This window comes from Prionailurus bengalensis, chromosome E3 (assembly GCF_016509475.1).
Source record: "Prionailurus bengalensis isolate Pbe53 chromosome E3, Fcat_Pben_1.1_paternal_pri, whole genome shotgun sequence".
Taxonomy (NCBI): Eukaryota; Metazoa; Chordata; class Mammalia; order Carnivora; family Felidae; genus Prionailurus; species Prionailurus bengalensis.
Genome location: NC_057357.1, coordinates 22702538 through 22715861, shown reverse-complemented (window position 1 = coordinate 22715861; position 13324 = coordinate 22702538). Strand labels below are relative to the sequence as shown.

Sequence of the window (13324 nt, the reverse complement as noted above, 5' to 3'; positions counted from 1 at the left end):
GGTCCATTTGACTAATATTTTTTCTTCTGTTTTGTCATTTTCACAAGCACTTTACTGAGAAATGCAAATATTATCAGAATGAACGTGGCCTTTGCCTTGGTCACACTCCAGCTTTCTTGAGGTGGGAGGCGGGGCATTTGAAGATATTGAAACTGTCCTCATTAAATGCACCAGTAATTGCATAAAACTCATTCTTAAATCAGAATGCATCGTGTGACATTTCTAACTTGAAGTTCAGGGCCACATTGAGGCTTAGGTCTGATTAACCATAAGCAGTCTTGCTTTGGGACAAGCAGCGGCAGGCACTGTTGTCAGGTCTTCCGATTATAAAGACCTCTCTGGGAAAGTGTTGCTGGAATGAAAAGCAAAAGATAAAAATTGAGTCTCTTATTGTCATTTCTTCCCTAATTCATTGGAGTCCTCATTTCTGAGTGGTTCACGTGTCCTCCGAAGTTCATTAAACTCAACCTTTCTCTTCTCTTGAAGCTGATGACCAAACACCCGGGCAAACGTCTGGGTTGTGGACCTGAAGGTGAACGTGACATCAAAGAGCATGCATTTTTCCGGTATATTGATTGGGAGAAACTTGAACGCAAAGAGATCCAGCCCCCGTATAAGCCAAAAGCCGTAAGTAAACTGGTCTCTCTGACTCTTGGCTTCACACGCGTAACATACCCTCTCCTCTCCCGAGTGTGTGCGCCCTCGGTGTTCCGAGGGCTAGACATCGATGGCTCCCTCAAATATGTCTGTAAGTGCTCCCGTTGATGCGCACAGTCACTGGGTACAAAAACAGAGATCTCCGTTCACACAGCCCGGCCTCTACAAATGCGGGAGAGATGCTAGATACGAACTTTTGATTTATTGGTTCAGTTATTATGACTGTCTTCGCTGGCAACTTTTTGGAAATGTCTCATCAGTGAGCGGGAGTTCAGGTCTGGTTTTGGACCATGACAAAGAGTCTCATTTTGCCCTCGTTCTTTCCTTGGTTCGGCTGTGTTCTTTTCTCTTCAAATTGACATTGAAAAGGCCACGTTACAGTATTTAAATTTAATTCTGAAACATACAGTGCGTCTGAGGCAGTAAATAAAGACAGCTCCACCAGCCAGCTCCCACCCGAGTGAAACAGAATAAAAGCAAAAGCTGGCCCGCTCGTAGACCTCTTGGAGGCTCTGAGTGTAGGTACAGCTGGGAGGCAATGTCTATAGTATAAAAAGACAAGCCTCCCATTTCCACAGTTGTGCACACACAGGAGGATTTTCCATCCCCAGAGACTCGGCTGGGCGCACTGTCACACCCAGGGAGGAGGAGTTTGCCCTGAATGAATCCAATCCAAACTACAGCTCCCCAGACAGGATATTTCTTTGTTAGACTAAGATGAGTGGAGACCCGATGACTTTATTATGAGCTCTGAAACTGCCTACCGAGGCTGAAACATGCACAAAAACACTGTCATTGTAACCGGAAATTGTAAGATCCATGACGATAACGGTAGTTATGTTGATAGCATTATTATTCATTTCGTGGCCACTTATTACGCACCAGGCACCCTAGTAAGCACTTCACGTGTGGCATCTGATGAAATCCTCACCACAGCCTGTTACGGAGGTGCTGTTACTCTGTGTCCTGGAAGAGAAAATGGAGAGCTTAAGTGCTCTGTCCAGGGTCACTCGGCCAGCGTGCAAGGACGTAGGGATTCAAATCTCAGACAGCCTGACTCCATCGAGGCATAGCAGAATGCCCAGGGGCAAAGGGCGTGTAGGTTTAGGAAAGCCTCGCAGGTGGGGCACCTGGGTGGCTCAATTGGTTAAGCGTCTAACTTGGGCTAAGGTCATGATCTCGCGGTTTGTGAGTTCGAGTCCTGCATCCGGCTCTGTGCTTACAGCTCGGAGCCTGGAGCCTGCTTCCCATTCTGTGTCTCCCTCTCTCTCTGCCCCTCCCCCACTTGCACTCTCTCTTTCTCTCAAAAATATGTAAAAACATACTAAAAAAAATTAAACAAAAAAAGAAAGCCTCCCAGGTGACTCTCCCCATCTCCCTGGTGCTGCACCTTCCTGACCATCCCACACCATTAGCATCCCTGCTTTACAGCATCCTTGATGCATCCTGTGTCTCTCTGGACACTCCCTGAGGTTAGGAAGCTAGATTATTTACAGACAGCCAGTTCCACCTTCCGGCCCTTCTAATTGTGGCAAACCTACATGTTGGTGTCTAATCAGCTTCCCCGGACTGCCATCCCTCTGGCCTGTTCTGTCATCAAGAGCCTCTTTCTCTGCAGAGCACCCTCAGACATTTGCAGATGCTGGTCTTAAATTCCCGAGCCCTGTGATTTCAGGCCAGATACCCACCCCCCACACACAGACACACACATGCACACCTTCCACCTGCAAGCATGTCCCAAATGACATCACCTGCAGATGCTGATTGTCTGCCAGGTCATCAGCATCCGTCTTCAAATACAGGCACAGGATTGAGCACGTTTCTAATCGTGTCTGACCCTCAAGTGAATACAGTGGGGTCCAACAAAAATCTGTTGATTATTCTAGAGCTGGTGAACTCTGTTCCCCTGTCTGCTCCCCTGTTTCATCACCTGTGATTCAGCAATGTTAATAGTCTGCATCAGAGGATCGTTATGACGCATAAAGTGCTCAGTGCATGCCGGGCATGCAGTCAGCCCTCTTGGAGAGTGGATAATGATTTTTGTTAGCGGCGTCACACATTGATTGATGTCTTGGGTGCAGGGTCTTTGAGGGATAGAACAGTGTTGAGTCCAACTGATGCTGTTTTCCAAAGATGACGTCCGTGTGTGCACTGGGCGTGACAGAGGGGCACTGCATGTCCTAGGCAGCACTTTCACTTCTAATGAACCATTTGGAAAAAGATCAAAATGGCAGCCTGGGAGAGAAGAACAGGTTCTCCGTTCAGGGAACTGGGAACTCAGAGATGGGACACAAAACTTACGGGGTTTTCATGGGCTATTCATGACGTCTCAAAATGTGGACCCTCCCCTCCACTTGGCCGGTAGAAAGATGCAAATGTCTGCATCTCTCCCAGCGTTGAACCCAGTGACATTCTGGGTAGGGTTCATTCTTTAGTTGTAGAGCAGTGGTTTTCAAAGGGTGGTCCCCAGACCAGCAGAGTCATCTGGGAATTTGAGGAATGAAATGCTCGGGCACCTCCCCAGAAGCCGTGACTCAGAAACCCTGGGGTTGGGGCCTCCAGGTGAATCTGATGTGCCCCAGGCTGAGATTCTGTGCTGTGGAATTTAGTGTTAAGAGCTCATGGGGAGGGGGGGATGTGGCAAGGAGGAACATTTCTTAAAGGGGAAGACATTGGTTCTCGCCTAGTCTGGGTGAGGGGTGGTGCCTTCTGGGAACAGGTCGCAGGCTCAGGTGCCTACAAGGCCAGGCAGGTAATGTAAATATGAGAGAGGGAGTGGTTGGGGACAGAGGCAGACCGCAGGGTGGGCAAGCTATCTACAAGGCCCCACGGGCGCTCACCTCCAGCTGCCCAGTTGCAGGGTTCTGGTGACCGTTACTAATGACTGTGATCTTCTTTTTTAATTATCCATAATAACAGCTACCTTTTTCTGAGCATCTTCTATGAGCCAGGTTTGCCCTGCAGGGATACAGGCTCTGCCTTGCTCTGTCCTCACCAAGATTTTTAGGTGAGAGCTCACTAGTTTTTGATATATCAGCCACACATTGTTAAAAATTAAACCCAGTTCAGGCCGAAGTAAACACATCCGCAAGTCATACGAGGCCCAAGGACTCAGTTTAAAATTTTGGGGGGTAGTGATTACTCAAAGTCAGGTTGGCATTTAACCGGTTCCTGTTAGTACTGGTTCTTTACAACTGAGTCCATGCTGACTGGGTAAATATTTTGAAACTTCCTGCTGAGCAATAATGAATATAAAAATATGTAGCCAGCGCCTGGCTCATAGAAGATACTTAGGAAAAAGGAGCTGTTCTAACCACTGATAATATAAAAAGATTACAATAATTAATAACAGATCAATAGGATCCTCAGACTGTTCTGCGTTCGATAATGGTTTCCAACCAGCCAATGTCTTGAATTCCCTCTGGTGGGTTGAACAGTGGCTTTCAAAGTGCAGTGATTGCCCTGGACTGGATATTTCAAGATGTTCAGCCGCCAGCTCTCAGGGGAAGCAGGAACTGCCCTTGCTGCCTGAGACTGAATTAGAAATAATAATAATACATGCATCACCCCATCTTCCGATTCAACCTGCACTTGTGCCTTTGGGCTGTGGATGCTGGCCTCAGAGTCCTCATCCCACTCAAGGATTTCACATTTCCCTTCCGCACACCCTCCCCGAGGCCCGTGGTAAGTGTGTGCAGAGTGCCATGTGCCTTGCGGGTTATTAAAAGGCATGCGTGTATCTGTCAGTGTTCCAGATTCATGCATACTATTAAGCAGAGAGCAACGGGAGAAGAAAAAAAAAAAAAACCATGGGGTAATAACAGAGGATCATATTCAAACATCAGTGAAGGGTGCTATTACTGGAGGTTCATTAACGTGGGTTTTGCCATCTTTTGTTATGGCAGGGAGCCGTATGCGGAGCATTGTTCATAACTACTGAGATACACTAGCTTTGGCACATTCTTTCACGTACCTGAGTGGTTTTTTCAAATGTGCATCTGATTGTGTCGCTCTTGCTTAAAGCTTCCCTGATGGCTCTCTGCTGCCCCCAGAATCGTGCCTGCTGTTCCTTAGCATATGTGGCATCTGGGGATCTTCCATGGTCCGGCGTCTGCCCCCTCCACAGCTTCAGCTCCTGCCTCCAAAAACAAGCGTTTCTGAGCTTCTTTTGGTTCCTCAAACATGCGACTGCGCTCTCTTCCCTTCCCGGCTCTGTCCGTGCGTAGCCATCCACCTGGGATGCCCGCACCCTTCCCCACGCTTCGCCCACCTCCGTCCTCTGTCCCTTGTTGGTGTCTTGCTCCTTCCCCCTCATCAGATCAGGAGAACATCATCCCCTCAGGGAGGCTCTTATTGATTCTCTGCTAGTGTCCTATCAACAAACTCATCACACTTTATTGTAATTGCTTGTTCCACGCGACGTCGGTCTTCTTGACTAGGACTGAAGGGTTCTGACTGTCTTTGTCAGTGTTGATTCCCGGTGCTTAGCCTAAGGTTTAGCACCTAGCCGGCACTTCATAATTTTTACTGAATAAATGAAGGAATCCACGAACGGCTGTAAGGTAAGAGGCTGCAGTGCTCTGAGCAGAGGAACATAAGGGGTTCTCTAGGGATATATACTAGAGCCTAGGGTGCTTTTCTCATGTGCAGAAGGGCATCTCGAATGAATAGGTCGTTGTGTAAGTTCCTAAAGAGCTCGATTTGGGTGCTGAGTTGTTTCGGTCATGGCATCATGCGGTTGTGTGCGCAGGGAGAGTATGGGGAAGGGTCGGTGATGCAGCGCGTGAGTCCTTGCGCTTTGGATCGAGGGCCGTGGCTCCTGCACTCTGTTGTCGCCCAGCTCAGTGTTATGGGTGCCCTGGGGTCACCTAGCAGATCTTCTTAAATGCTGCTGTGCACACACAAGTCACCTGGGTACCTGGTTACAATATGGATTCTGATTCAGCGGGTCCGGGGTAGGGCCCGAGATGCTGCGTATTGTCACATGTGCTGGGCTGCTGCTGGACCTTTCATCTGCTGAAAGGCAGATCCTGTTGTAGTTAGTATGCCGTGTAGGATGGTGAAGGCTGTGCTGCAGGGGTGTGTAAGCTCTAGTACAGAGCGTGCTGGTGAATGTGGTTCGGGCCACACGGCAGGCTGTGGTGGGTCAGTGTGTGTTGGTGGGTGGTGCTAGTTTGTGTGCTAGAAGGCGGTGTGTGTGGCTGAGCGTGTGGTGGAGCAGTGGGTTGAGAAGCAGGGTGTTCTGGTTCTGTCCTCCTGGGATGTCGCCCAGCGCCCTGGGTCATCCTCTCCGCAGGTGTTTATTGACGTTAGGTACCATTCTAGGTGCTGGAGACACGGAAGTGAAAATAACACAATCTCCTGCTCTCGTGGAACTTCTATTTTAGAAGGAGTGGGCAAACAACAGACATAGAAATTGGCAAATAGGGGCGTCTGGGTAGTTCAGTCGGTTAAGCGCCCGATTCTTGGTTTTGGCCCAGGTTATGATCTCACAGTTTGCGGGTTCAAGCCCTGTGTCAAGCTCCACGCTGACAGCATAGAGCCCACTTGGGATTCTCTGTCTCCCTCTTTCTGTGCCCCTCCCCTGCTCACTCTCTCAGTCTCTCTCTCTCTCTCAAAATAAATAAACTAAGAAACATCAGCAAATATGTTAGAAGGAGATAAGCATTGTAGAGGAAATCAGAGCAGGGGTGAGGATGGTGAGAGGTGGATCAGAGAGAGGTGGCTGGAAAGCCTTGCTGGCATTTCAGCAAAGATGGGAGGAAGGTGAGGGACTGTGTGAGCCATGTGTGTATCTTGGGGGGGAGAGTGGTTCGGGCGGTGGTAACAGGTGCAAAGGCCCTGAGGCAAGAGCTTGCCTGGCATGTTCAAGGAAGAGCACAGAATCCAAGTGCTGAGCTGAGTGGGCGAAGGAAGGGGGAAAAGAAGATGATACTGGTGAGGCCACGGGAGGGGCAGATGGTGCAGGCCACTGTAGGATCTGTGGCTTCTACTCCGGCTGAGATGGGCAGCGTTTGGAGGGCCCTGGGCAGAGAAATGGCATGATCCGACTTTGGGTTTTCAGAGGATCACTCTGACTGTTGTAGGTGCAGGGGTGAAATCAGGAGACTGGTTCGAGGCTCTTGCGGTCGTCCAGGTGGGAGCCAGTGGGCATTTGGACGGGACGGAGATGCCTGAGGGCCTCCAGGATGTGTTCATATCGGCACACCTAGCCCTCCCTGGTTCCTGGCACCTTGTGGATGCCCAGTGATTACCCCAGGGGCCAAGAAGGAATGGATGAAGGAGAATCCCTTCAGACTGCCTGCATAATCGCTCCTCGAGTGTAACGTGGTAGCCAGTTGTTGGTCCTGGCAAAAAGCAGGATGAAGGGATAAAATAGGTTGTCGTGAAAGCATCTGGAGTTCAGAGTGCTGGCATGCGGGGCACGGAGTAAGGCATGGCTGTTCCTCCTCTTGTCAGTGTAAATTCTGTGGTGGTGTGGGAGGTCCCACGTGCTCGGGGTGGCAGCCAGGCAGTCCCCTTGGTCTGGGTGAGCAGCTCAGAATTTGGCTGTGCTGCACTAAGAGGGTGCATTGAGGCCATGGGTGAGCATGTCTGCTGGCTGAATTTGTCGTATGTGGTGCTTCGAGTCACAGTAGAAGATATGCTGATGTAGTGTGTTTAAATCAACATGCCCGATCGAGATTTTGGTGGCATTCATACGCTAGTAGGAATTGCCTTAGTGAAGTCTGGCGGTGTCCCTAATGCCCAGTGCAAAGCTTGCTGTGAAAACTGGGTAGAGGCACACGTCTTGGGCTCCATTCCCCAGCTGTCAGCAGAGATGCAGCAAATTGAGGAGGTGGGAGAAGAGTAACCAGGTCACAAGGACACCCTGCTTCGTTACGGCCCACGGAGGCCTAACTACTAGGGTGTTTGTACAGTGACTTGCCCGCTAGTGAACGTGGCTCTCTTTCGGTTCTAAAGTGTGCTCCATCTGATGGCCCATTCGTTCTGAGCGGGGCTTGAGGAGTACAGCTCGCTGAGAAGCGGACAGTAAGAGCCATTCATCCTGGGCAACCGTCCGGGACCACCCAGACGTGATCGGCATTGCTCACTCCTTCCATTCATTCCAGCCTGGGTGTCAGGCCTCACCGACTCCAACCCCTCCTCGTGTGATAGTCTGATTCCAGTCATTTCCGCTTTTGTTACCTGTCCTCCTCGTCACTTGACATAAAGCCCCGTACGGTTTTCAGGCATCTGCACATCAGCAAAGCTTTGGGATCTTGGAGGCTGAAAACGCAGAGCCCCTGGTCCCCTTTCTACATCACGACAGCCTTTCATGTGATAGCGTTTCCCAAACACTGCATCGTTATCTGATCACATATCATGGCCTGCATCCTCCAGGAGTCTAGATGCCGAACTGCTTCGGAAAGTAAATCATGCTCCCAGGACTTGGTTTCTCGGCAATCCTGTCATCTGAAAACATTGTTTGTGTAGCCGAGGTCAAAAGCTTCAAGTACTGCTTTAATGAGCTGCAGTTCTGTTCATGTGACATTCTCCTCCGAACCTAATTGCCCTTTACAGCGTATGAGTAAGTGTCTCTGAGTGCATGTCTGAATGTGTGTTTGATGTGCTGACATTTCTGAATTGAAACCACAAAGTGTAACCTTTGTATGTTTGCTATTACAACTCCAAAAGCAAGGCTTAAGAAAGGGGGCGAACTTTCTACTTAATACGATTTATTTAAGAATAGAACCTCCCTCCCCGAGGCAGCACCAAATGCTCAGGAGAACAATACCTTTCAGAAAGCTGGGATTTAAAGTCATTCTTCTGAAACCCGTACTATTCAAATATACCGGACAAAATATTGAGTTATTGTCTGTGCCAAGCAGCGTTCTAAGTGCCTTCCAGGCACTACCTCAGTTAATTCTCTATGAGAGAGAATTATGGGTGTCATTATGGGGGTCTCTATGGGTGTCATTGTCACCGTATGACAGATGAGGGCACGCAGCCTGGAGAGGTTAGGATGTTTGCTCAAGGTCCCGCAGCTAGCAGGTGGCAGGGCGAGGCCTTGAACCACGGGCTCCACACTGCCAGTATCCTTGGAAAGATTATCAGGAGCACTTGGAGCCCCTTTTAAGGTTTGAAATTGCACCGGTGGGAAGGAGCCAATACCACCATCCAACAGTGTCTGTTACATAATAGACGGAGACTAGATATTCTTCACAATTCAAATGATTTAAAATTTATCTTAAAATGTCGCAACAAACAAGTAACATATTCACACCTTTTACACTTCACTGGCAGGGTTTTCAAAGATGCAAATTTCACCGGCTCCTTCAGGCTTTGATTTCGAGGCTGACAAAGACCGCAGACGTTGAATGCCGTCCGAGGGCAGGGCATGGCAGCATCCGAGCTGAGGCACTCAAGACGGGCTCATTAAGGAGTAGACATCTCCCCACTCGGCTCTGTTTGTTCTTTCGGTTATCCAGAGTGTGAAGTTTACACAGATCCTCGTCAGGATATTAGGCTACATTCAGACACTGACGCACAAATAGCCAAGAGTTGTTTAGGACACAGAGGCCCGGAGTCTGTCTGTTTATCTTTCTCTCCCTCCCTCCACCCACCCGTGGAGAGCTGTGGATCAAACCAGGCTCCCTTTGGGCAGTTGGAGTTGGCAGACTCCTGGGCCAACTGAAGTTCCTAAATCACTTGCCAAGTGCATGACTCTGAGCTGTCCCCCGGTGGAGATGCCAGCCGTGTGAACTGAACTGGTAGATGGGAAGGTCACATGCTGGGGGAGAGCACAAAGCTCTTAGGATGTGTCTGTCAATAACTTCTGGAAAGTAACAGAAGTCCAGAACTGGAGGAGCCCTTCGACGTGGGTATAGATACCATCATTCTAGAGAAGAACGAGCAGAGGCCAGAAGATTTGCTTCAGTGACTTACCCAGGAAATAGAACAGAACCAGGACAAGAAGATGGGCCCTCCAGTTAATGGATGCAGGACTTTATTAATACTGTTTACAACCGTAACGATAAAATGGGCCAGGCATGTTCTGTGAAATTACTCAGTTTTACTAGAAAGCAGAGCCTTCGGTCTACTCACAACCGCCCTGTGAAATACTACTGTTATTACCTTCCGTGTGTAGGTAAGGAGGTAGGCTCAGAGAGGTTAAGTAACTTGCCCATGGCCACACAGCTAGTAAGTCCAAATGAGTGCCAGTTTAATTTAAAGGCCTGTTTCGTGAGTTCGAACCCATGTCAAGCTCTGTGCTGAAAATACGGAGTCTGCTTGAGACCCTCTCTCTGTCTCTCTTTTTCTCTCTCTCTGCCCCTCCCCCACCCTCTCAAAATAAATAAATAAACATTAAAGAAAAACCCCTTCCCTCAAACCTGGGATCGCTCCTTCCCACTAGTAGGACCGCTGCCCCTGTCTGCTCATACACACAAACCTTTGAAAGAACTGCTAATTCTTGTTACCTCCAAGATCGTATTTCATTACAATCCATTCTTTTTCTAGTTTGGTGCATCTGGCTTCTGCCTCCACCTCTCTGTTTTGATATTTCTCCCGGGGAGTTGTCAGTGACCTCAGAACAGTCTTCTCTCAGAGACTCGTCTTCTCATTCTTGACCTCATTATATTATTCGATATTCTGATCTTCTCTCCTTTAAAAGAAATCCTACAATATGTGAAATATGCAAAGCAGCATCAAAACTATACAGTGAGACTGTCTCCTCCGCCCGCCCTTGACCCTCAGCTAGGTGCCTTGGTTCTCCTTCCCGGAGCCACTCACAGTGGCCCAGTTCTGGGCCAGCCTTCTAGAGAGGCTGAGTACCAGCGCAGGACTACCCCACATCACACAGGAGGATGCCAGCACGCATCTTCGATTCCCGTGCCTCACTTTGTTACCTTCTGTCTCGCAGATTGTGTTTTGTCAGCATCTCGAGATCTACTTCATTTTCAATAGCTTCCTAGTTTCGCATACGCATGAGTGCCTCTGTAGGGTAAATTCAGAGTCCCCTCCTCCACTCTTTTTAAGCCCCTCTTCTTTCTCATTTATATGGCCCTGAGCTCACTGATTGTCCAGAAATACTGACTCCATGAAGGCTCTGAGGCCATGATGTCAAGACATGCATGACCCAGAAAGGGAAAGAAAAACTTTCATTTCTTGTTTATTTACACGTGCAGTTTCTTAAAAACAATCACCCTTCACCACTGAAGAACAACAACTTCTTGGTATGTAAATCTGCATTAAAATGTCTTTCCAAGCCCAGGCGCCTGGGTGGCTCGTTCAGTTGAGCGTCCAACTTGGTTCAGGTCATGCTTCCCATTCTGTGTCTCCCTCTCTTTGCCCCTCCCCCACTCTCACTCTTTCTCTGTCTCTCTCAAAAATAAATAAACATTAAAAAATTTAAAAAATGTCTTTTCGAGGCAGCAAGGCTTGGGTTGGTGGTGGGGGGGGGAGGGAGTGGAAATGTGTCCCTTTTGCCCCCCGGGCCCACATCTGCCCCTCACTTCTAACTGGGAGCCCCATTTAGGGCCTGACGTCATCTTGCACCCTCCCATATCCCACTAGCCTCGGGTGGAAAAGATACCCGTTTGTGTCTTAAACGTCTGTACTTGCAACAGCAATATCCCAGGAGAGGCTGAGTCATGGCAGGGCCTGCAGGATCCCTCTGTAGCCAGAGCACCGCCACTGCCAGTAGACTAGCTCACTGCACTCCATGGAAGCTACCAGCTACCACGTCACTTGTCTTCTGTGCATTTTATCAAGTCCTCCTCACCCCACACGACAAGGTAGGTTAATTCGACATAACAAAAAGTTGGCTTAGGGAAGTCAGCTCACCTGCTTAAGGAATCGGTACCCGAGTCGGCATTTAAGTTCCCGCCATTCGTAAGACAGTAAAATGTAGTAGGAAGCCTGTGGTCTTTGGAATCGAACAGACCTGACCCTGGATCTTGGTTCCCCTCCTTGACACTGTATGGCCCTGACCAAGTCGTTAAGTTTCCAAATTATCTGTTCGGTGGAGATAACCCTTTTCCTGCCTGTCTCACAGACCCGTGAGAATCGAAGTTATAAAAACATAGGCAAATAAATGGGGTAGCTTTATTTGAAGCCAGCGACATGGGTGAAGAATAGATAAGAAAAATATGACACTCTGTTCACACGGGAAAATGTTTAGAGTGTTTCATCTCCTTTCTTAAAAGCCGGGTAAATAATAAAGAACTGATTCTATATTTTGTATCTTTATACAAAGTCTCCATCTATCTGTTTGTCCGGCCAGGACAGCAGACTAAAATGTTAAGGTCATGAAGGTATGGAGAGGGTGAAATAACAAAGGGTTTTGTTGTTTCTTTTTCTCGTGCTTTTGAATGACTTGTTTGTTTCAGCAAGAAATGTACAAGGCTGATGGAAGAATCTGGATTGTTGCCAGATCTGGGATCAAATCATAGGTACTTAAGCCTTGCTGTACAGCAGAGACATCATGGAACCATTGGATTAAATGAGATACTGCTTATGAAGTACTTAAACAATATCGGGCTTATATGTACTTAATAGGCACTGCTACTCATCCGTCTGACAACATTGAGTGCCTGCTGTGTGCCAAAACCTGTCCTGAGTCCTGGGAAGGCCATGGTGTGACTTGAGCTCTTGTGGGGCTTACCGTCTAGATGGGAATATAATTCATCAGCAGAGAAGCAAAGAAATAAACATGTAATAGAGATTGGGCTATTTGGGTATTGTTATTTCCTGTGCGAAAGTGATGCCCTGAGGGAGAATTAACAGGAAGGGAGAATTGGAGGTCCTATTTTGTCCGGAGGTGATCCCAAACAGCTCCTCTGAGGCGATGGTATTTAGACCAAAATCTGGAGGAAAAGAAAGCATTGCATCTTATTTTTAGATAAAACAAAACACCAAACTTGCTACCCAGTGCAAAAGCCCCTTCTCTTGCTGACTTCCTTCTAACTAAATAGACACAAGAGATCAAACACCCCGATTGTAAGGAATCTTCACTATTTGCAGACAAAGGAGCTTTAATCTTTCTTTTCTTTCTACGCTGTATTTTGTCTGACTCTGCTGGGGAGAGAAACCTTGGTACACAAACGACTTAAAAATGATCCAACGTGTTTACAGCTCTGTGCTTAACTGACTGCTTCTCACTGGGTGGGGCCCTCCTGTGTTGTCCTGCTGCGGAGAACTGTCTGTAAGGCATGAAAAGGACCCAGAATTTCATTGAATTTGCACATTAAAAAAAAAAAAAAGAATACTCTTTTGTCTTTTTGCCCAGGCTGTATGGCTTATGTATATTTTCAGTGTGACCTTCTAGTTTGGGTTCCTGCTGTCTTGATAGAGGCCGGGTTTCCCTGGTGTCTTTCTTTCTGGTCGCACTCAGCTTAGATGTCACCTCCTCCAGAAAGTCTTCCTGGCCCTTCTTAGGTGCCTCACTTCTGTGCTAAATGGCCCCAGTTGTCACATGGTGCCATGTGGTGGCCTGTGTGTGTGTCTGTCTCCTGCTAGACTACAAGCTCCGTGATGACAAGGACAGGGATCCTCTTGTGTGCCATCATATCTCCAATGCTTTAACACACCTCCAGCAGAAGAAGCACCAAGGCCTCAAACTGGCAATAGCTCCCTCATTTAAATGAGCTTTTGTGGGTTTTTTTCTTATTAAAAAAAAATCTGT

At 48.1% G+C, this 13324-nt stretch overlaps 1 protein-coding gene across 3 annotated transcripts in view; it reads left to right on the top strand.

Moving 5' to 3' along the window:
- The window catches only part of PRKCB (protein kinase C beta), a 329538-nt gene that overhangs the window by 304224 nt on the left and 11990 nt on the right, over positions 1–13324 (top strand). For all 3 annotated transcript variants that reach the window (XM_043560272.1, XM_043560271.1, XM_043560273.1), the window contains one exon: positions 487–627. In XM_043560272.1, coding sequence (XP_043416207.1) covers positions 487–627 — 141 coding nt within the window. The remainder of the gene's footprint in view (positions 1–486; positions 628–13324) is intronic.